Source organism: Apium graveolens, chromosome 3, assembly GCF_009905375.1.
Source record: "Apium graveolens cultivar Ventura chromosome 3, ASM990537v1, whole genome shotgun sequence".
Classification (NCBI taxonomy): Eukaryota; Viridiplantae; Streptophyta; class Magnoliopsida; order Apiales; family Apiaceae; genus Apium; species Apium graveolens.
Window position 1 is genome coordinate 30,365,314 of NC_133649.1, and position 25,808 is coordinate 30,391,121.

The 25,808-nt window shown below is 33.4% G+C and overlaps 4 protein-coding genes across 4 annotated transcripts; 1 reads left to right on the forward strand and 3 right to left on the reverse strand.

The window, feature by feature from the left end:
• Window positions 1-5,963: 5,963 nt before the first annotated feature.
• Window positions 5,964-7,361, reverse strand: LOC141714054 (uncharacterized). Its single transcript, XM_074517598.1, has 3 exons — window positions 7,218-7,361; window positions 6,846-6,965; window positions 5,964-6,119 (listed from the first exon to the last, which is right to left on the reverse strand). The coding sequence occupies exons 1-3, from the start codon at window positions 7,359-7,361 to the stop codon at window positions 5,964-5,966; spliced, it is 420 nt and encodes a 139-aa protein (XP_074373699.1).
• A 2,916-nt stretch (window positions 7,362-10,277) lies between these two features.
• LOC141714055 (uncharacterized) lies at window positions 10,278-12,182 on the reverse strand. Its single transcript, XM_074517599.1, has one exon. It carries the CDS (start codon window positions 12,180-12,182, stop codon window positions 10,278-10,280), a length of 1,905 nt encoding a protein of 634 aa, XP_074373700.1.
• Window positions 12,183-15,565: 3,383 nt separating this feature from the next.
• Window positions 15,566-16,592, forward strand: LOC141714056 (uncharacterized). Its single transcript, XM_074517600.1, has 2 exons — window positions 15,566-15,898; window positions 16,125-16,592. Exons 1-2 carry the CDS (start codon window positions 15,566-15,568, stop codon window positions 16,590-16,592), a joined length of 801 nt encoding a protein of 266 aa, XP_074373701.1.
• A 6,417-nt stretch (window positions 16,593-23,009) lies between these two features.
• On the reverse strand, window positions 23,010-23,486 carry LOC141714057 (uncharacterized). The gene has a single exon (XM_074517601.1). The coding sequence runs from the start codon at window positions 23,484-23,486 to the stop codon at window positions 23,010-23,012; it is 477 nt and encodes a 158-aa protein (XP_074373702.1).
• Window positions 23,487-25,808: the final 2,322 nt, after the last annotated feature.

Genomic DNA, 25,808 nt, shown 5'->3' on the forward strand with positions numbered 1-25,808 from the left:
CGGTTGGATCAATCATAAACATTTTGAAAAAAAATCGAAACAATCGTACGAGACTAAACATTCATAAGAAGTACTGGTCAAACTACTAGTTGACTTTTAAAATATCAAACCAAATACATTTATTTTTTTCTAAATTTTTTGTCACAATACTAAAATATATAGATCTTGACATCCTTATGGTTGGGTCATTCATAAACATTTTGTAAAAAATCGAAACATCGGTATGAGACTAAACATTAGTAAGAAGTATTGGTCAAACTACTAGTTGATTGTTAAAATAGCAAACCAAATACATTTATTTTACTACAAAGCGAAGACTTAACTTGTTCAAGCTGAAGAACACATATGTACATGCATGTAATTGTTCTATTTACTACAGTGGTGGCATTATAAAAAATAGGTTCAGAAAAGATTAATTGTATTTTAGCCCACATACAAGGTAAAGACTAATTCAAATCAAAGAGATAATCTTATTCAACAATGTTATCCCAGACAAATATTTAATAATTTCTTCCGGTAAAATTAAGGAAAAGATTTTATAAGCAGTGTGATATAATTGTAATACTTATAACAATAGTGGTAATATTTATATGAAAATTTTGGGGAAAAAGATTGGTTTTTTAGGGGAAACACAAGGCCAGGACTTCTACCTGTTCAAAGTAAAAACCGATTCAACAATAGATGCCCAATATATCAATACAATTCTGTGTGGAAATTAGGGATGGCATTAGAGGTTTGTTTTCTTTGCATAACTGTAATTTTAACGGAGTAGCTAGTGGCAATTAATTAATAAATATGTAAAAAAATTAATTAATAAGGTGTAGAAATTTTCATGAATAATGTTTCTGTATTTTTTTCTTGATCGATTGTCATCTTGTAATGTGTTAGATTTTAATGAAGAAATGAAAATTGATAGAAAATAAATTAAAATTTTTCTCATAATTTTATTATCACATGTCATATATACTACTTATGTGCCTCTTTATAATAGATGTACATCTAACAAAACACACATACAAATATTACCATATTTGTTTAAATTAGAATTTCAAACACTGCATTAAATAATAATTATTCAAAAACTAATTCAACAAGTTAATCAACACAAATTTGTAATAATTTAAATAATTTTGAATTATTATTTTTAACACTCCCTCTAAATTTAAATTTTTTAAATTTCTTCTTGACGAGCAATGTACTTCTCATCACCACAACATTGCAATGTAAAACATTTCTCTCCACATTTTCAACTAATATTTGTATTTATTCAAGAATTAGTGATGTACTTCCATCACCATTGAAGTAATTCTCTTCATTTTCTTCATGATACATATAATCATTGACTTCCAATTTATTCAAGGAGCACTGATTTTTACTTCTCTTTCTATTTTTTGTTGCATTTATCACCAACTTGCACTACTCTCCAATAACTTCTTTTGGTGAATATAATCACTAATAATTCAAAATTTATTTTTTTACCTTGGAGACACATTATTCACTAATTTCTAGCATTTCTTCATTCATTGACAACTATTTATTAGCTTGATTACTCAATCATCTTATCTTGTTAAATTTTTATAAAGATAGGAAAATTCATAAAAAGTAATGTAAAAATATTAAAAATAAACATAATTTTATTATCACATTCCTTAATATTAAAATACCTTTCCTAGGTTATATATGAAACAAACACACCTATAAATATAATCCTATCCCAAAGCATACATTACATTGAGCATGTAGAGCATCAAACTCCTCACTTGTTAGCTATAATATTTAGTGACAATGAAATATACTAAAATATTGTTCACTCACATAGATGCTCCTCTTAGGTATAATTTTAGATTACATAAAAGAGTCATGCATGGCTTTTTGTTTTGAACAGGATTTTTGAGGCTACTTTTTGTATTGGATCAAATAGGATTTCACGTTTCAGATATTTTAAACATCTCTATGCACAACATCTTTACTTTGTGTTGCACTGAGTCATTGATAAATACTTAAATATTAAAATTCTATCTTTTTTCTAATTCAATTTTCAATTTTGATTTTCGATTTTAACTTAAATAATTAATTTATTTCGATAAAATAACTGAAATTGTTTCGGTTCACTATTCAGTTATGATTTTTGCCCTTATTGAGTATTCGATAAATGATTATATATTGGTTCAATTATCAAATAACCGAATATTCAGCTCTATTGATTTGTCCAAAAAAATTAAATAGATTAATACTTTTTATGAAATATAAATGGCTAAAATTTGAAATAGTGCTCAATATTTACACTTTTATTATTACAGATTGAAGTATTTTTAACTATATATATATATAAATATATATATATATATATATATAAATATATATATATATATATATATTGCATCGGGCGTCGGCCAAATAAAGCGTGACACAAAATTGATATAAAAATTTATGAATAGTTTAGCTTATTAGCTGTGCATATAATTTGTACATCAGTGAACTAATTTATACGTTATTATAGATATTTTTTTTATCTATTTTTCCTAAATTATTTTTCTTTGAAATTCTTTTTAAAGATATATAAGACAGTTGCGAGACATGACTTAGTCGAGTATTATAAGCCCAATAAAACGTGACAATAAATCTATGTAAAAAATAGATATAATTTAGTTTATCGTGTTTGTCTATATATAAATATATGTTTATTGTGATATTTTGTTCAATATTATAATTGGCTTTTCTCGAATTTTATATAAATTTGGATTTGAAAAATATTATATCTTCATCACGAAGGGCATGATACTTCGTGTTTGAAAAGTTTCAGTCAGAACAGGTTACGTACCCTTCAAATCAGATGGTTTTGATATTCCTAAAATATATTCACAAAAATGACAAATAAAAGATTTTTTTATATTTTACTACTTAAATTTTTATTATCATGAACAATTAGTATTTTTATCTATAAATGTCTAAAACGAAACTGTGTCTAGGAAAATGTAAACCAAATTGTTACATATAAAAAAATATGTAAATAGTTTATTTAATTGTATATACATATTTTTTTATCTAAAATATATTTCGATCAGTAATTTACATGTTATGAATATTTTTCTAAACTTTTCCAAATAATTCATACTTTAAGATTAAAAAAATATTTTATAAGGCCGCCGCGAATCACAACTTTTTCAGCTACACTACAAGAAATCTGGCCATTTACGACGGTTTTTTTGAACTGAAATCGTCGTAATTGAGCCATTTACGACGGAAAAAAATCGTCGTTTTTGGTCGAGTAGTAAGTTCGTTTTTTCATCACAAGTTAAAATTGCGTCGCAAGTTAGGAAGGCGGGGCCCACATACTCAATAAAATAATAAATCAACTTACGACGGAATTTATCGTCGTAAGATACTATAATACGACAGTTTTTTTGAACTGAAATCGTCGTAATTGAGCCATTTACGACGGAAAAAAATCGTCGTTTTTGGTCGAGTAGTAAGTTCGTTTTTTCGTCACAAGTTAAAATTGCGTCGCAAGTTAGGAAGGCGGGGCCCACATACTCAATAAAATAGTAAATCAACTTACGACGGAATTTATCGTCGTAAGATACTATAATACGACGAATAATAACGTCGTAAGTTATATACTTACGACGGAAAAAATGTCGGATATTACTTTACGGGACCCACTTTTAATGAGATAAAACATAATTTTACGACGGAAGAATTCGTCGTAAGTTAGAAAGTTACGACTAAAAAACGTCGTATTTTAGAAGGTGGGGTCTACAAGCCGTGAAATGAAAATTCAAAAAAAAATATTTTTAAATATGAAAATTGATACATTACGACGGAATATATGAAGAACAACCGTCGTAAGTTTGTTTTTCCAGAAAAATTACGATGGAATGTTTGAAGAACAACCGTCGTAAGTTTGTTTTTCCAGAATAACCAAATTCTAATTTTTTAGTATCCAGCCATTTTCGGCTTCCAATTTAAATTCTAAACCTGCCAAAATCTTATACAATCGCAAACTTAAAACAGACTCTAAACCTCACAATCAAGTCACAATACATAATTTATATTAGTTATACTGTAAATCCGTACTAATTCACAATCAAAAGTATAAAGCAAACTAAAATTCAGTTTACAAACCAAATTCAGTTTACAAACCAAATTCAGTTTACAAGCACAACTTGGTTATCTTACAAACATTCAAATACATAAAGCTAAAATTAACCCCTAATGACTGGACCACCGCGAGGGACATGATCATAAAAAGAACCGATCATGTCACGATCTTCATCAGACTCGGTACTCTCGTCATTGCTCTCACCATCATCCGAATCATCTTCGTTAGCTGGGGCCTTTCCCTATAATACACACTTTAATAAGTTAACCGTCATATCTAATAAGAGACAAACTGCCATGCCAAGTAATAAATTACAGTAAATTGTTAAGACTAAACATGATCATATAAATAATAAATTCCTACATGATGCGAGTGGTGCTGCTAAATTTAATTCTGAATTAGAAACTTAAAATTAAAAAAATAATCAAAGTAATCACAACCTCATTGCCATCCATGCCGAATCAAATGAAAAACACTTGCCCTTGTTTTCACCAGATAGGCAGATCTGTTGGAGTCGAGGTTTGTCCCTCGAACAAGGGCCCTCACCCCCTGACCCTGGCTATTACTTAGAGTATAGACCTTGTGACACCCAGATTTGGTAGAGTTCAATCTAAGTATAATAAAACACTTATACTCTATTTTACTGAATTGTTGATGTTAATTATAGCGTACCTGAACATGAATTCAGTAATTAAATTGAGCTTGTATCTATTTATTAATTTCAATCATGTGTTTGGAATCGCGACTAAACATCAAGCAGCACCCGGATTAAGAATTACGAGTAGCATCCCAAATCATAGTAAAGATGATTCACATTTTAGTATATTCAGACAATATTAAAATGAGGAATTACTATGAATTGTTTTTACACTTGTATACACTTACATAAACTGAGGGGTCGCATAATTTGGAAGGTAATAAGGTTATTTTATTTGTATGAATTCCAACTTTGGTGTAATGCAAGAAAATTTATCATCATTTTATTATGGATAAAACTAGTATCTGTACAAGAAGATCAGAATTAGGTTATGTGATTGATCACTGGTAGCGGTCCATATATAATTGTGTTTATTAAAATTTACCAACTAAGAATCCTAATTCCTACTCTCAAGTTTATATAATCATATAAATATATGATTAGGGATGTATTAGTATTTGGTTGGGGGCTAGCATGCACCAGAATTTTATAAACTTGGTATATTTCTCTTTGGGTATTTCCCCGCAAGTGTGCTTCTGGACCATATTTATGTCTGGTTTTTTACAATTTTAATTTGCATGAGGAAATGTTAATAATCAAGATATAGGAAATCAAGTTAATCTTTAGTGGGTGCTAAGCTGGCCTATTTAAGTTTTGAGTTAATTAGGTGGCCTTTATGTTTCCAGCTTCCAACAATTATTCAGGAGTGATTTCAAGTGATGAGGCATAAAAAAATTAATAAAAATAAATAAAAAATCAAATTGATCATACCTTGGCAGCTCCTGGTCCGTCGGTCTTATAGATATTATTTAGGACCTCCACCACAACCCTAACAATAGCTTGACGCGTCTCTCTGGTAATAGGATGGTTCGGAGGTAGTGAGGAGTCTCCTTCCACCACTCCCTGTGCTAAGAGACGAATCTGCTCGGGTGTTAACATATACTCTTCGGGATTGGCTCGAGCCTGGGCCAAGGTCTCATCCACGACACGCATGAACATTTCATCTTGTAAGCGAGTCAAAGCAGATCTTCCAGAGCTTCCTTCTCCTTTCTGAGGACGTGGCGGACGTGCACCAGGCTCTATAATAACATAATGTTGATATATTATCACTGGGAAGAAACTATATGTAACAACTCACGCTCACGTATTTTAAACATTTCAAGTCTATAAAAGAAATATACCGTAAATATCAGAGGCTCGAACCCGTGGATGTCCAAGAATCACGTTCTTACGAACTCCACCCACCGCCTCTACCCAGCTCTGAATTTGGGTCACCTTAGGATCAACTCCTTTCTTTCCGCATATGTTAATGTAGCGCTCCTATAAATAAAATAATTAGACACTGAATCGAAAGAAAGAATAATTGTGCCGGCAATTATAAACATCAATAATACTCACAGTGAAATTGAATGGCTACGGGTGTATTATTTTATGCAAATACACATCCATTTTAATTAATCACTTCTATGAGGCCTGAACAATTAAAAATTCTAAGAATTAAAATTTTTAGATATATAGCTATTTTTTAGATATTATTGAGGCCTGAACTATTTTATACTGAGTTTTATAATTAATTCAAAATCAAAATTCAAAATCAGAGAGTCTGTGTATGAATTAGCCTTAGCACATAATTTTGCTATAGGCAGGGCATCCATACAATACAGTAAATAATGGTGGGAATAATGGTGGGAATAATGCTCCGCCTCCCGGCTCTCCAACCAACTCAATCACATACTCTTGTCAAGATATCCAACAGGTGGTAAAACTTTGGTAAGAGATCACATAATTTTGATTTTTGAAGGCTCAGATATACTAAAGGCAGAAGGCAAGTAGACTATAACTTGACGTCTAGACCACATATGAACTAGTTAAAAAAATGAAGCACATAAAGGCACCAACTAAATTTTAGATATATAGCTATTTTTAGAGATTATTAATTTACGAAGATCAGATAATTTTGATTTTGAAGGCTCACTCTATAAATTGATATTCATTTTTTCGGAAGCTGACACTACTATAAATTGATACTCTATAAAAAGAACTTACAATAATATTTTTGGCGTCCTCAGTAATCCAATCGCCCTTTCTCTCCTTGTCTTTCAAAGTGTGGCAGTCCTTATAAACAACAAGATGATCCAGGTTGCCATTGTGTGACTCCATATAATCCTGTTAAGAAAATTTATAACCAGTCAAATCAAAATTTTCAATTTCATGATAAATAAATGATAAATATTTATCATTTTGTGATTTTCCCCTGAACTAATTAATATAAATTTTGTAAACACTAAAAGGAAATCATTCATATTACTTTGCTGGGATAAGAGGCTGCTCATTTACATATGTGTATTATATTTAGTAAGAAATCTAAGGCTAAATTGGAAAGAGATGCAAGTCAAGAATTATGATGAAATGATATACCCGACGACGACGATCAAATGAACGGGCTCCCGAAGTGTGAGGCACTTTCACAGCTGCTCGAGCCTTCTTACCAGCATCAGACTTTTTCTTAAATTCTTCACTTACCCAATACTCCGCTAATCTGGACCAAACACCAGACTTCATATATGGGGGCCTATGATCTGCATAAGTCCCTCCAGCTTCCGCGATCTTGTCGTCATCCCTTTCCCTATCATCAGCAAGTGTACGACGCATGTTGTCTCGCATATGCACAAGTATGGAAGCCCTTGCCTCATCTTCAGTGGCAAATCTCGGGTCCCATGTGTAGTAGCGCTACAAAAAAAGATATAGTATAAGGCATAAGATAAAGGGGAACAACTATAAAATAAACACAATCTAATATATAAGAATATAACAAAGATGTGCAACATACCAAGAACTCCTCTATACACTTGTTCCAGAACCCAGGAGATTTCCTATCAATTTCTTTGATGCCAACACAACCATCTGGCCAAAACATGCGAATAATCGCCAATATATTTCGCAACGCCTTTGGACAATCAATCCTGAAATGGCAGCAATTTAGTCAATGATAAAGTTGAGGAACAGATAAAGATAACTTAACTTCTCTCAGTAAATTCACCATCTCCACCATTGTATAGTCCACTAATTATTACATAGTTTGCACATTTTCAAATACTTGATATTTTGACAAATATACATCTTGTTTTCTTTCAAAAAAGGCAAAGTACCAGTCTTTTATTCAAGAGGTCAGGATATAAAGATATCAGCTATGAAAAGAAAAGAGAGATTTCGCTAGAAACATTCTGCTTAGTGATTTTTTGTTATGTAGTCATTGAATTTCTTGATGTCTGAAAGTGTATTATTAATTCCTTTATCTAAATTTAAATGCTCAATTTGATTTAGAGGTCCAGAAAGTTTGGTTTTAACATTTAAGAGTCTATATAAAGAGTTTGTCGGATATGCTCTAAGGGGATGAGTAGACTCACTTCCATGTGTTAAGATATTGATTGTTTAGTTAATTTCTTAATCCTTGATAACTCTTTTTAATTTATGATGCATCTAGTTTTATCTCGGGAACCCTTTGTCTATTTCCCTTAATCTGTTATAGTGAAATTTTTAGGTGGGCATTGTTTTTGGTGTTCTTGTTCTAGTAATTATGTTCCTTTTTCACTGATTTGCTGCATACTGTGGCCAAATTTTCACCCTTCTAAAGTTTCAGTATTAGTCCTAATAAGAAGCCATTTTAAGATTCAAAAGAAATAATTAAATTTTAATTTTAATTACAATGATATACATTCTAGAATCGTTTCTAGCATAAAGATTTAAGGAGGGCCGGCAACCTAACATGATATTAAGAACTCTTGTGATCGTCTCCGGTTCAAATCCTATAAATGTTATATACATCTAACATATTAAGTCCCTTCACTGAAATCTAAAGTGTTAGAAGAGTTTGATACCTTGATAAAGTTCTACATAGCAATGATATTACATGATAACCTACTGCATGTAGATATTTGTGTGAATTATTGTAATAAAAAGGGGTCTGTTTCATGCAGAATAATAATTTGGAATATTAAGATGCTAATCTGTAACTACCTGTATTTGCATAACTTAAAAGAATGTCCTAAACTTTCCTTGCTAGGCCCACTTGTGTTGTCCAAGGTTACATTACATGCTCGGGTTTGTGCAACATGTACTTTACTACAAAATTTTCTAGCTGGAATTATGTCCCTAGATCAGTTTTCTGCAGAAGATTAGGACCAAGACTAGTGGCTTAATTTTTCTATTATTTTCACATAATAGGTTCTTTATTACTATAATTAAAATAGTTGGATTAGCATTGTTAGAGAGATTTTTGATAGGCATAGATTAAAATCTTATCAAAGGTTAATCTTGAGTTTCTAACTTTCTAGATGAGGAGATGTTCATAATAAAAGCTGAAATCAACAAATATTTATTACACTTAAAATATTTTCTTTGTTCCGGAGTCTAAACTTCTAGTGAGTAGCGACCTATTACTTCTGAAAACTAATAATGTGGAATATCAGGGAAGATTACAGGGGCACAACATGCCGGTAATGGCGTATCCCCACGCTGACTTGAACTTGATTCAAGTTTGTTCCTGATCCCTGTAAACTCTATATCAAACACTATATCAGTCTATATCAAGTACCACTTATCAAGCACATTTTATATAAATTGTCGCATAGGACCCAAAGAATATAATATTTTATATACCTGATAATTTTATCAGTACATTTTGAATCAGAGATGGAGGATCTCTCTTTCCCAGATCGCTTAAGTGACGTTAGATATCGACTGTGTAGCATTGTATCCATCTCAGTATCACTCAATATCAATGTATGATGCTTGCGAACCTTTTCTTCGAACATACTGAAAAAAGTAATCATACCATGTTAGTGAAGAATGTTTCAAAGTTTTAATTATGAATGAAAATATTTTATTACTTACGTGATGTAGAATGCCACTTCACGCATGTTAGTAAGAACATAATGTGCTGCAACATGTAGGGAATCCACATCTAAATGGTAACATGTATATGCTCCGAGGAGCTCTACCGGATATGTAAACGCCTCGAGTTTATGTGGATCCCGTGAGCGATCATCAACCACATTACGACCTAGCAAGTTGTGCGCTGTCTCAACTCCTGACTCAAAGTACATGGAACAGAAATGTGTCAACTCTTCATGTACATATTTTTCTGCAATGGAACCTTCAACTCGTGCTTTGTTCCCTACTTTTTGTTTCATTCTGCATTGTAGTCTTTCAATATTATACATCCATCGTGATGGGACAGGGCCTCCGAGTCTGCACTCTTCGGGTAGATGAACGGGAAGATGCTCCATTGGATCAAACAAAGCTGGAAAGAATTTAGTCTCCAAAGTACAAATGATCCCAGCTATGTTTTTTTCCAACTGCCTAATTTGATGCGAGTAGTGTAGTTGAGCACAAGTCCTTGAAAAAATTTGAAAGATCACAAAGTACTTTGTGTATGTCATCCGGAAGAAGTTCACGAAATGCAGAAGATAATAACTTTTACATAAATACGTGACAATCATGTGACTTCATGCCTTGAAATTTCAACTGAGCTATCTTACAACATCTCTTCAAGTTTGATGAGCAACCATCTGGGAGTTTCAATCGATGTACCCATTTACATAACAATTTCAGCTGATCTCGGGTGAGTTCGTATCTAGCTCTAGGCCTGTGTCTACCATTCATCCATAACTCTTGCATGATGCCCATTGCCTTCAAATCTTCTCTTGATTTTGTGGTATCCTTCGTTTTGGCACTACATAAAATAGTATGAAATATATTGTCAAACACATTTTTCTCTGTGTGCATAACATCGATACAATGACGTAGACGCAATGAATCCCAATATGGTAGATCAAAGAAGCTAGTAATATGTGTCCAATTGTGTGAATCCCCAAATCCATCTGCCCTTTCTTTGCTATGTGGTTTCCCTGGTGGTGGAAATGTGATTCCAGCACACATGTTATGGACAATTCGACCTTTTCGTCGACTTCTTCGGCGTTTGTCTAGAAACCCCATATGTAACCCATAAAAGCTGGACTTCCTGCTGTGTGGTAGTTGCTTGGCTTTAACTTCACCCATACATACATGACAAGCCATCTTTCCGTGGGTTGACCATCCGCTAACCATACCCAACCCGGGAAAGTCACTGATAGTCCATAACAAGGCAGCCCGCATCATGAAATTGGTCTTCGTAGAAGCATCATATGTCTGCACACCAACCTGCCATAAACTAATAAGTTCATCAATCAAAGGCCTAAGATAGACATTCAGATTCCTCCCAGGATCATTCGGCCTGGGTACTAGTAGTGTCATAAACATGTATGGATCCTTCATGGACATGGTATGTGGAAGGTTGTACACAAGTAATACTACAGGCCATACTGAGTATACAGTAGAAGTAGCATTACTGTACGGGGGAAATCCATCAGTTGCAAGACCAAGCCTTACATTACGAATATCCGCTGCAAAATCCGGATAGTTCTTGTCAAATTCTTTCCATTCTTCTCCATCTGCAGGGTGACTAAGAACCCCTTCAGTCACAATTCTGTTCTTGTGATACTTCATATGTTGGGCTGTATGGGTAGACATGTACAAACGCTGTAGACGAGGAGTGATCTTAAAATATCTTAAGATCTTCCTCGGAATGGTATCACTCCCACCATTAATTGAATCTTTGTATCGGCTTAACTCACAGTACTTACAGTTTTCCAAATCTTTATCATCACTGTAGAACAACATACAATCATTCTCACATGCATGTATTTTTTCGTATCCCAAGTTCAGCTTCTTGACCATCTTCTTGACACCATAATAATTAAAAGGAAGTTTATGCCCTTCCAGAAACACATCTCCAAGTAAGAGGAGTAACTCATCAAAGGCCTTATCACTACATTTATTATGATTCTTCCAATGTAGTAATCTAGTGACAAATTTCAATTGTGTGTACTTGATGTTGCCCGGATATATTGGTTCTCCGACATTACTCACATTGTATAAGAATTTAGATGCTTGCTCGTTCGGCTCCTCGTGGACACTATTGACATATCCAAAATCTTCCCCTCTAAAGGCATCCCTCAACATCTCATATTCATCAAATACATCTTCGCGATCATTCATTTCTTCATTTCGTGAGCCACATTCTTTTTCATGATAATGCCATATGGTGTAAGTCTCAAGAAAACCGACCGCATATAAGTGAAACTCGACATCGGAAATGAGTTGAAAGAGTTGATTGTTACATGTATTACACGGACATCTAATCAAAAGTTCCGGATCATTCGGTTCCTTGCTATTTTTTATTGCAAATGCCAAGAAATCTTTAACCCCTTTATTAAATTCTTCCGTAAAACCATAACCACCGGGAATAATTCGTTTAGTGATCCAACTAGTATCATAAGACATCTACAAATGAAATAAAATGCTACGTGAATAACATATAAGCACCCATATATTATTACATATAAATATAAAAATTTAAATCACACATTTAAATGCATATAAACAATATAAAATAAGATTAAAATTTAATACATACATTGAAGATTGTAAAATTCGTTGTTGTTATGTCATCATGTATTTTGAATGATATGAAGATATATTTTTGTGAGAAAAAATAAGTGAAAAGAGTGAACTTTAAAAAGAGACAGCATTTTGCAAATATTTACGACGGAAATAAATTTCCGTCGTAAGTTTTAATAAAAAAATATTATTTTTGAACAGCTAGCCGGTGACATTTAATGTGAAAGGTCGGAAACTTACGACGGAAACAGTTCCGTCGTAAATACTACTTACGACGACTTGATTTCCGTCATAATTTATAATTAAACGACGTCGTTATTATAATTAAATTTTAATTATCATTTTTTGTAAATAAATTTAATAATAGAATAATAATAAATATTTTTACTTACGACGAAATATAAATTCCGTCGTAAAGTATATTTCATAAAATAATATTTTTTTATTAAAACTTACGACGGAAACAGTTCCGTCGTAAATACTACTTACGACGACTTGATTTCTGTCATAATTTATAATTAAACGACGTCGTTATTATAATTAAATTTTAATTATCCTTTTTTGTAAATAAATTTAATAATAGAATAATAAAGAAATATTTCAACTTACGACGAAATATAAATTCCGTCGTAAATTATATTTCATAGTTGACTGATTGCACAGTTGACCGTAAGTTTAATAATAAAATAATATACTTACGACGGATTTGTTCTGTCGTCGTAAAAATTTACGACGGAATTTAAATTTCTGTCGTAAGAAAGGCGCGCACTTTTTTCCGTCGTAAGTTAACCGTCGTAAATAGCCAGTTTTGTTGTAGTGGAATGTTTATTACAACTGATTTTGGAGGAAATAATAATCATATGGATTTATCTACAACACATGTCTGACTCGGCCTGTTTTCGCTGAAAAAACTATATTTTGTAAATAAACGATGGAAAAAGACCGTTAAAAATATAAACTCGATTTATTTACTATATTCAAAATTGTAGAATATATAAATTTAATTTATTTAGTAGTTTCGAGTAATTTCTAGAATTGTGTTGAAATATCCTCTAGAAGTGTTAAAAGTCAAATGCATGTACTTCAAAGTTTAAATTTCGAGAACTTAGCTCTCTCCAAAAATGTAGAGTTTAGTATTAATTTAATGATGTATCTAGAATAATCCATCAAGGCCTATAAAAGGATGTCTCAATCCACTATTTTGTATCCAACCAAAGCATTTGAGTTTATAATAAAAGAAGTATCTCTCTTCCAAATATTTTCTCTTCCATTTTAAACACTTTAACCAACCTCTCCAAATTGCTTTCCAACAAAGTGGTATCAAGATCTTGGAGATCCTCCTTCGAGATGGTAAATAATGGCGCTCGCTTTCATGTTTCGTTGCTCAATAAGAGTAAATATGATAATTGTAATTTGAGAATGATGGCTCTTTTTGACGTGCATGATGTATAGGAAATAGTTGAGAAAAGTTACATTACTGTAAATTGAAAGAATAACCAACAAAATATTGTAAATTAAGTGTTTTAAAATTGTTTTTAGAACGATTTTTGAAAAGTTGGCATTTCTTTTTTATCATAATAGCTTCCAAATTCTTTTCTTGTTTTATTTGATTTTGTTTTCTTTAATAATCTTCCTCCTCAATGAATGATTTCTTCCCCTTGAATTTATTTTGACTGGTTTCTCGGATCTAGATAATCGGAGTTACGGAACTTCGATTTAATCAGAGCCTTTTGAATTTGAGAGTTCGATTGTATCTTATCATAATTTTGTTTTACGGATCTAATAGTTTTGTTTGCAATTTTAGTTTTGTTTGTATCCTAGTTGAGAGATTGTTTGTTATCTTCTTTATTATGAGCCTCGATTTTGATTTAATTATTAAAATTTATGTGAGTTTGCAATTATGGTTCATAGTTCAAACGACTTATAACTAAGTGGATAATTGCAAATAAATCATCTTTGACATATTGCTTGAATTTTATATGCATTAAAATATGACGATTTGACCTGTTTTATAATAATTCGACTCGATTAAATTTTAATTTTATGGATGTCGTATTATTTTTCATTAAGAATAATCAAAATAGAAAATAACATAAACCAAATTCATAGTCTTTTCCAACAAAATATTATATTTTTTGGAAAATACTTGATTTAAAGAATTGTATACAAAAAATTTTACAACATGACATTTGGTGAATTTTAATTGAAATGGCTCCCGATTCACATCAACAAGCCAAATTAAAATATCTCACATCAATTTTCATGTGTACAAATTTTTTGTACACAACTATGTACACATAGCACTACTCTATTTTTTCTAACAAATATGACTTATAATCTTAAAATGAATATATGATCTCGAAAATTTTCAAAATAAACGAGAATCGAATCCAAAATCATAAAAAATAAACTATTAACCACTTCATCTATCCCACCATCCATTCCAAATATTAGTACCACTCCATAAGGGATTTTAGTGATTTTGCTAGTACCGTGAATATTAAGATAATGTCAAATGTTGAAGTTTGTTAAAATATTTGAATAAAAATAAAGTGATTGTCAAAGCGTATCGAGGAAGTCTCTCAAATCTTACCGAGGAAGACTTGTAAAGCTTATCGAGGAAGACTTGTAAAGCTTATTGATGAAGTTTTGTAAAGCTTAATGACGAAGATTTGAATAGCTTACTTAGTAAGCCTTGTAAACCAACTACTATAAATAGCTAATTTAACTAATGAAATGAAACACAACTTTCTCTTCATCTTCTATTCTCTTATACTTCCTCTACATTAAACATAACTAATATTTTCAGTCAAGGTTTATAACAAAGGTTTATAACACGTTATCAGCACGAGTCTCTGCCAACTGAAGCTTTATTCTCGAAAGTGCTACGACTTATTCTGGCCCACGAGTCTCTATCAACTAAAACTATTTCATAAAAGAGGTACATCTCTTTTCCTCATTTTCTTCTAAATATTATTACATAATTATGTTACTGATTAAAATCTATAAAGATGGCTATGCCGTCAAATAATACTATAAAGATGGTTATGCCGTCAAATATACTATAAAGATGGCTATGCCGTCAAGTAATATAAAGATGGCCCTGCCGTCAAGTAATACTACTATAAAGATGGCGTTGTCCTCAAGTAATAATCAAAAGTTTTCTGGCCGACTATGTCGTCGTAACTTTTGTATAAAGCTATTATTTCAACTTGCCTGTTTAAATATTATGTGACATATTATATCTTATTTAAAATCTATTCAGAATGGCGAATCTTGCAAAATTAGAGTTTGTTGCCTTGGATGTTTCAGGGAATAATTATTTGTCATGGGTCCTTGATGCGGAATTACACCTTAGTGCTAATGGCCTAAAAGATACTATTGACCCGGAAAAAATCCCAATTGTTGAACAAAATGCAAAAGCGATTATCTTTCTTAAGCATCACATCCACGAAGATCTAAAATCTGAATACCTCACTATCAAAAATCCACTCACCCTTTCGAATAATCTCAAGGATAGATTTGATCACCAGAAACTTGTTCACTTGCCATCTGCCCGATATGACAGGATTAATTTGAGGTTACAAGATTTCAAATATGTAGCTGAATATAATTCTGCTCTTTTCAAGATAAGCTCAAAATTAATTTTATGTGGTGAAAATATTACTGATACTGAAATGATTGAAAAAACCCTCTCAACCTTTCACCCCAACACTATGATCCTGGATCAACAATATAGGGAGCATAATTTTCAGAAATATGGCGAGCTGATATCTCTCCTTCTTGTGGCTGAAAAGAATAATGAGTTGCTAAAAAAATCATCAGATACGTCCCACAGGCTTCGCCCAGTTACCTGAAGTACATAACACGTCATTCCTGAAGAATGAACGTGGGAAAGGGCATAGAGGAGGACGGGGTTATGGACGAAACCGTGGACGTGGAAATTTTCGTGGTCGGTTTCACAATCAATATCATTCTGGTCACCTGAAGTGGCAACGTGATGGTTATAACTCTGGCCACCATAAATGGCAACGTGAAGTGCCAAGTAAAAGAAAGGCACCCCAAGAAGGAGAGAACCGAGGCATCTATCATAGGTGCGGATCTGAGGGGCACTGGCAACGTACTTATCGCACACCCAAACATCTTGTTGATCTTTACGAGTCATCCAAAAGGAATAATGAAAAGAGAGTAGAAACCAACTTCGCTAATTATAATCTAGTTAATGAACCAGTCAATAAGGCCTCAAATGAAATAGACACTGGTGCTAATCTTTATTATGGTTTAGACGACTAGACTTCATATGTATTGTCTTGCTTTACTTATTTTCTTTGTGTTTTACTTATGTACTCATTTTATGTAATTGTTTCATGTTGTTGTTCTATGTACTCGGTGTGTTTTTAATAAAGATGTTTTTCATTTATATATATAGAGATGGAAGATATATGCATTGTTGACTGCGCAAACACACACTATTTTACAGAGTCAGAAATACCTCTCACAGTTGACTAAAACCAACTCACATGTCTGAACGGTATCGGGTACATCAAATATAATAGAAGGTTTTGGGAAAGCTAGTTTTCTTCTACCAAATAAGACACACATACACATACAAGAGGCTCTATACTCTAGCAAGTCAACTATAAACCTACTGAGTTTTAAAGATGTCTGTCTTAACGGGTTTCACGTTGAAACTACTAATGGGAATGAAAAAGAATACCTTCACATCACCTCAAACACCGTTGACAATAAAAGGGTCCTAGAAAAATTCCACTCGGTTTCTTCAAGATTATATGTTACGAGTATACGAGTTCTTGAATCTCATAGTGTCAACATCCCCAAAGTCATAGACCCAAAACTACTTTCCCTTTGGCACAAAAGACTCGGTCATCCAGGAGTATCTATGATGCGTCGTATCGTTGAAAATTCTGTGGGGCATCCTCTTAAAACTCAAAAGATAATATCCCAAGATGAACTTCATTGTTCAGCATGTTCCTTAGGAAAACTGATTGTCCGACCATCCCCAGTTAAGCTTAAAACCGAGTCCCCGAAATTTTTAGAAAGAATTCAAGGTGACATTTGTGGTCCTATTCATCCATCTTCTGGCCCATTTAGGTACTTTATGGTTTTAATTGATGTGTCAACTCGATGGTCTTATGTATGTCCACTTACAACCCGAAATACAACCTTTGCCAAATTACTTGCCCAAATAATTAAACTCCGAGCTCAATTTCCTGACCATCCCATTAAATCAATCCGACTAGATAATGCTGCTGAATTTACATCTGCAACTTTTAATGAATATTGCATGTCAGTAGGAATCTCAGTCGAACACCCGGTGGCTCACGTACATACACAAAATGGTTTAGCAGAATCCTTAATTAAAAGACTTCAACTTATTGCCCATCCCTTACTCCTAAGGGCAAAGTTACCTATATCTGTTTAGGGTCATGCAATACTTCATGCTGCAAATATAATTAGAATAAGGCCTTCTACTTACCACAAACAATCCCCTCAAAAATTAGTTCTTGGTCAAGTACCTAATATATCTCATTTAAAAGTATTTAGTTGTGTGTGTATGTTCCTATATCACCACCACAAAGAAATAAAATGGGACCTCAAAGAAGAATTGGTATATATGTTGGTTTTGATTCTCCATCTATTATAAGATATCTGGAACCATTAACTGGTGATGTTTTTACTGCTCGCTATGCTGATTGTCATTTTGATGAATCCATGTTCCCTAAATTAGGGGGAGATAATGATTTGCATAAATTAAATTCCGAAATATCATAAAATGCATCAGGATTAAATTCTATTGATTCACGTACTAATCAATGTGAATCTGAAGTTCAAAGAATTATTCATATGCAAAATATTGTTAATCAAATGTTGGATGCCTTTAGTGACTCTAGACATATTATAAGGTCACATATGCATGCTGTTAATGCTCCGGCACGAGTTGAAATCCCTACTAAGAAATCAATTCCTGAAGAATTGATTGGTGATTCAAAGCCATGCCAGAAGCGTGGTAGACCTATTGGTGCAAAAGATATTGTACCACGAAAACGGAAATTGATTGGAATTGCCCCAGAAGTGGCAAAAGTTTCAAAAAATACCCCAGAAGTGGTATTTCCTCCTGAAGAGATTCAAGCCCCTGAAATGGCTGTAACAAAACTCCCAAACGTGGGATTTCCTCCAGAAGAGAATGTTGCCCCAGAAGTGGCACATGCCCCAGAACTGGCAAATACTTCCACAGAAGCAAAGGTAGCTGAAAATTATGAGATCTCAATGAATTATGTCCATAACGCGAAATTACTGGATCGTGGGAGTATTGAGATTGATGATGTATATGCTTTTTCCGTGGCATCTGTTATTATTATGTTAGGTCACACGCACTGTAGAGGGGGTGAATACAGTGTATAAATACAATCAAATCGAACTTTTAATATTTCAAGTAATAGAAAACAAACTTTATTGAAACAATAAACTCTGTTACAATATGGAACTGTTACCTCTCAGTGATGAATAATTATCACGAGAGCTGCTAGGGTTACAATGAATAATCTTCTCGAATATGATAACACTTTTAGTGTAAACCCTATGTCTGTGTTTATATACTACACAGTTACAAGATAATCGCTAATTGATATGGAATATAATTCTGCTTCCTAAAATATATCAATCAGATATCTTTTCTTCCAAGTATTCTATTCTTCGTAGAACTCCTTTTTCATGCATATCTTCTTATGTTAATCTCGATCTTCTTTCCTTTAATCAGCTACTATTCTTATCTGAACGTCCTTCAGCACTTAAGTTCTGATATCCATCTTCTGATGATTATCTTCTGATAATATAAGTACTGATATCCTTAAGTCCTGACTTCCAGTAAGTACTGATTTATCCTGTTTAAGTAAGATCTGAAAACTAAACATAAATCATATTAGCCATGACATTATCAAATATATCTAACAATCTCCCCCAACTTGTAAATTAGAAAAATATACAAGTTTAACAGATATTTGATGATGTCAAAAACATTAAGTACAAATGCATGAGAATTAGACTAGATAACTACAACTTACAGTCCTTAAAGCTTTACCAATCTTTAACTTCTGATAAAAACTTCAGTCTGTACAAATATCAGAATTTAAGCAGTTGTTGATCTTGACTTGGCTTCATCTTCTGATCTCTCTGATGTGAGGAGTTATTCTGAGATAGTTCTTCAACAAACATCTCTCAGCATATCTGAGTTCATCAATCATTCTCCTTTTAGCATCTTTAAGTTCTGCATTATCTTCACCAATTTGAAAGATTGCAGCCCTGAGATCATTAATCTTTGCTTTTCTTATATCCTGATCTAGTCTGATCAAATAAGCTTTATCAGACTCAAGATTGAATTCCACAGCCCTGTAACCCAGAAAGGTAGTTATAATTTGAGCAGTGTTGGGCTTCATTTTAACTATATCACCCTTGTGATCTCTATACTTTGGAACATATGTGCTGTCAGATTTAACAGAATAAAGCCTTTTCTATCTCAGAATCTGATCCTTCAAATAATTTACAACACTTCCTGTCAATCTGTTATCCACTTGAAGTAAGAATAGTACATGCTCCAATTCCTCAAAATACTTCAATGGAATGGCATTTTGCCTTATATGATAAACCCTACCATCTGTCATGAAGGATTTGGTTTGATTTTATCCAAGAATTGTTATATGTAATTTGTACCTTTCAGTTAGGTTGAGAAGTTTTTTATACATCTGGTTTGACAACTTGTTGGAAGCATTTATTTGACAATGTTCTTAAAGCATTTGGTTTGCTTTTTGTCTAAAGATTTATGTTTTAGGCAATTTTTTTAAAACCCTCTGAAAATTAGACAACGGTTTTTCATAAAAGTTGTTGTAACATATTTTCTAATGCAGGTGATTCAGACAACGAGTAAGACACTATTGTCTGAAACTCTTTTACTCAACAGGGGTGATAAACTATTGTCTGTTATGCTTTGTTTCTAACATTGGTTTTTCTGCACTATTGTCTCAAATAAATAACACATTGGTACCGGAAAACCGTTGTCTAAGTTGCACAACAGTCCTTAAAACCCATTGTGTAAAACCATAGAAAGCACACCGGTTTATTGTGACCTAAACAACACTTGTACCAATAGATATCACACAATAAGGATAAATACAACCATTGTCTCATTGGAGCACAGGGGCACCATTTAGACAATAATTTCGAATAAGTTGAATCACCATTGTGTGAAACAGAATGATACAAGGCTTTTTGGTCAACTACCAATTAATCGTTGTCTGATTTTTTGAGACAACAGTTTTATTGGCCACCATTGTGTAATAGGTGTTGTCTGACTCAGTTTCTGGTGTAGTGTAAGTTACCGTGGAGAAATGTATTTTGGACATCTAATTGATGAATAAACGAATTTCGAGCAGCAGCAACAGTGAGAAGACAACGAAGGGTAGTAAGTTTTTCTGTTGGAGAAAATGTTTCTTGGTAATCCACTCCTTCAATTTGATTGTATCCTTTAGCAACAAGGCGTGCCTTGTAGCGCTCAATCGTGCCGTCTGATTTATATTTTATTTTATAAACCCACCTACAACCAATAGGTTTATACCCAGCAAGGAGTTGAACTAAAGTCCATGTGTTATTTTTTGTAAAGCCTCCAATTCTATATTCATGGCCTGTCTTCAGTGCGGATCAAGAATAGCTTGGGAAAATGATTTTGGTTATATATGACCTGTAATGTTAGATAGAAAGGAACGATATACAGGTGATATACGAGAGTATGAGAGAATTTTAGAAAGAGGATATCGAGTACCTGATGTTGAACTTGGTGGTGATGAAGAATGATTGACCTGCGCAGACAATATGTATTCTTTGTGCCATGCTGGTGGATTTTTATGTCAAGTGGATTGTCGTGTTGGAAGAACCTGAGGTGTGGAGGAACTAGATATAGGTGATATTTGGTCATTTTGATATAAAGAGGTAGGTTGTTCTGTGTTAGGTGACTCAATTTGTTTAGAGCTTTGACTTGGAGATGTATGCTCAATAACATCTACTCTTTCGGTTATATCATCTTCATGAGGTGACATTATAGGTTATGTTGTGATTGATGGTAGATTTAAATGCCAACTGTCTGTGATGTTATATAGGGTTGGGCAAAATAGAATCTGGCTGAGATAGTTTAGAAATCACAGGAAAAGTGGTTTCATGAAATTTAACATCCCGACTCACAAAAAAATTATGTGTTTCCAAATCATAAAGTTTATATCCCTTTTGACCGAAAGGATACCCAACAAAATACAACTCTTGGCACGTGGGTCAAACTTTTGAGTAGGATGAACAACAGTTGCATAACATAAACAACCGAATACCCACAAGTGATACAACTTTGGTGGTTTATCTTTCAATAACTCGTATGGTGTTTTTTTGATAATAATGTCGATGGCAATCTATTAATAAGGTATACAGCTGTCAATAAACATTCATCCTAAAAAATTCATGGAAATTTGGATTGAAAAAGTAATGCTCGTGCAACAATGAGAATATGTCGATGTTTGCATTCTACCACCCCATTTTATTGTGGGGTGTAGACACATTTACGCTGATATTCAATGCCATGGTGTTTGAAAAAATTTCTCATAGATAAAAATTTTGAACCATTATCAACCCTTATTGCTTTAACACGTGTACGAAACTGAGTATGAGCAAATATGATAAAAGATTGTAATATATTTTGGGTGTCAGATTTGTTTTTCATGAGATACACCTATGTGCACCTTGTAAAATTATCGACAATTGTGAGAAAAAAACGAGCACCTGAATGTGTAGAAACTTTGTGCGGCCCCCAAATATCACAATGTAATAAATTAAATGGGTATTGAGTTGATATAGAAAGTAAAGAAAATTGCAGTCTAGTTTGTTTAGCAAGTGGGCAAATAGTGTAATTATTTTCAAGATAAATGTTATTACAAGGCAATATAAAGAAGTTGCAAGCTTCAAACGAGATGGTGATGGGTGTCCCAGACGCATATGCCACAGGTTTGATGGTTGGAAAACTTGATGAATCATGGGAGTTTTTATAGGTGACATGTAATAAAGACCGCCATATTGTTTACCCGAGCCAATCATCTTCTTTGTAGCCAAGTCCTGTAAAATACAAAAAGTTGGAAAAAAAGTTGCACAACAGTTAAGAGTGGTTGTCAATTTGCTTACTGATAATAAATTCAAGAGAAAAGGTGGTACATATAAGACATCTTTCAAATTAATATCTGAACTGAAGGGTATATTTCCAATTGATGTAATAGAGGCTGATGACCCTGTCAGTAAATTAACAACATGTTTTGATGATGATTTTGTTTGAGTAAAATGTGTAGAATCAAAAGTGATATGATCGGTAGCTCCGCTATCTAAAATCCAAGGCATGGTAAATACAGAATTAATTGATGGATTCATAAAAAGAGACGAACCTGCTGCATTTGCAAAAGCATTGTTATTACCAGATTTGTCATTTGAAGCCATCATTGATAGAGTGTTGGCCAATTGTTGACCAATTGTTCGATAATTTTCAATAGTATGGCCTTCCTTGTTGTAGTGCTCACATTGTTTGTTCTTGAATTTGTTTGAAAAATTGCTTGGACGACTTTGAATTGCAGCAGCAATGGAAAAATTTTCGATTGACTCCGAAGTTATTTGTCACTGTGTTTCATCTTGAAAGACAAGGGAATATGCTTGATGTATATTAGGCAATGGTGACATCATGAGAATGTTGGAGCGTACAACATTGTAGGTTTTGCTGAGACCCATAAGAAATTGCATCATTCTATCTTCTTCTTTCTGCTCATTATGAACTTTCATTTGGTTGCATGTTGGTGGAGTTCGAAAAGTATCCAGTTCATGCCAAAGGCCTTTGAGTTTTGTGAAGTAAGCTGATACATTCATGGTTCCTTGTGAAAGAGAGGCCAGTGATTTCTGAATTTGATAAATTGCTGGTGCATTTTTCTTTGAAAATTGATGCTTGAAATCTTCCCACACTTGATAAGCAGATTTGGCGTGAATAACTTCTTTGGCCAGATGAGGTTCTACTGAATGAGTGAGCCATTTCTGTTTTTTCATTTCTGGAATGTTCATGGAAATGTGCATAAGTTCAAAGTTAGAGGAGATGTACTTCATCGTTTATGATTTTTTTCTTTCAGGCTCATAATTAACATAGTTCAATACAAAAAGTTTCAACTCAGTTCAATCAGCTCTGACATTCATGATTATGCATGATTCTTAAAAAAATGCATTGGATTTTCTTGCATCTTTTACTATCACTACTTGGGATATCTGAAAAGTTAGAATGCTTGTATATTTGGTGATAGTCCCTTAAATACAACCCACAGTCACAACTTAAATTAAACTTATTCTTGTGAGTGTGCATCTCTCTTCAGTCCTTCATATAACTTTCCTAAACTTATTATTTACTATCATCAGTGATCTTCCCCACTTGCAAGTCTTGTGAAGCATAATTATGACCGGAGGTATACTCGAAGGTCATGATTGCTTGGTTAAATCTTCTTCTCCTCTTCATGCTGAAATTTTGGTAATTTGGAAGGTTAAGAAACCTCGTATTTCAGTCACTATTAAGCGAAACCAGACTCTCCATGAATGGAGAAGTTATATACAAACTATTAAGAAACCTCGTATTTCAGTCACTATTAAGCGAAACCAGACTCTCCATGAATCGAGAATTCCCATACAGACTAGTAAGAAACCTCGTATTTCAGTACTTTGTTTTGATCGCATGACTCAGGGTGCATATCAGTATATGTAGTTGTTTCATCTGCATAATTATATTAAGAGATATACTATACAGAGTTACAGACTTGTTTTTAAACGACAAGATAACAAGTCTCAAACAATAAGCAATAACCTGGAAGCAGTTGCCAAGTTTTAAAAGTGATCAGCAGAAACCTTCAAAAGTGATATGAAGCATTTAATTTAAAAATTACACTATTGTTTGTTCATAACATTCCTGCAAAGAGTACAGCGACCAGAAGTTTACATCTTCCCCTGTGTCTTTCCAAGTTAAAAACACTCACACCCACAGACTCACCACACACCCTTGTCTTTGACAATGTTCAAACCCTCGACATTCTATAAAGCGAGCGAGGAAGGTGGTACCGCTACACCAAGAGGTGTTGGGTACATCTTTGGAGCTTCCCCGTTCATGGTTAAATTTTATAGCAAAACTAGTATCGTCCTCCTCTTCATCATCTTCGCCATTAAATCAAGAGCTTAAGAACTCTAGCAAATCCGTATCACCAGATATTGCAAAGTTAATTTAATCAATTTTAAATAAATCCAGCGTCTCCACAAAAGGAGTGAATACTGTAGTGAGCAACTGCATTTCTTAAAGAAATTGACGGTGACAGCATCACAGCAGTGTGGCTTGCAATGGTGCCAAGAGGTCCAAGTACTAGGAGGACAGAATGTGACTAGGACTGTTTTAGTTGTCATGTACTCAAGCTGCAGTATATTGCATAAAAAACTGGGAATCATTACAACTCATATATGTATTAATCCATCTTTTCAGTGATAAGTCACTCGGGCTTCTTAGAGAAAGGAAGTCGAAGCAGCAAGCATTTTAGAGAAAGGAAGTCGAAGCAGCAAGCCTTGTAGTTGTTTCTCTTAAAAATTTAAACTCGGGAAAACAGAGGAAAGGTGATTTAACTTCTGACGAGCTCAAGAGTTTTGATGAATTGTCCTAGTTTCTTCCAAACTGCCTCAAAATTTCTATTAAAAGAATAGCTTGACCTGCGAGAAAAAAGTACCTGCACTATCATGAACAATCATGCCCATCCTATCTTGTTTGAGACACTAAAAAGAGCAGCACTATCACACCTGATGTGCTTCCATTGTGATCTTCCAAACTTGCTTTGTAACAACTCATACCTGTATATAAGAATTGAAGATCGAATCTTCAATAACTTTCACACTTTCTGAGCCAACTTTGCTCAAGTTTACATCCCATCTTCGTAGAAAAATACCACTTCTGGTGCACAAATAATCACATCCACATCTTGTAGAAAATGAAGAGTTGAAGAACTCTAGCAAGTTCCTATTGCAGTAACAGGGCGCCAACTTAACATGTTCAATTATTTCTATCAATATCTAGCAATAGATTCACCAAATGGAATGATAAGATACTCCATAACATCAAGATCGGGAAATAAATTATGCACCCTGATTTTCCGCAATTATTTGTATGGTATCAAAGCACATAACCGATGTTGATATGACGAGTCATTCCTGCCCGTATGCGTCCATTAAAAACACTGATTCACTAGAACAAATAAGATTAACAAAACCTTTATCTTGGCATATTTTCCTCCATGAGTTAGTGTTTAGACCATAACACCAATGATGACCGAGTGGGTAGTTCACACTTCACATGTGAGCTAGGATACGAACTGTTAAACGAGGAGATTCAGAGGACGAACTAAATTTGAT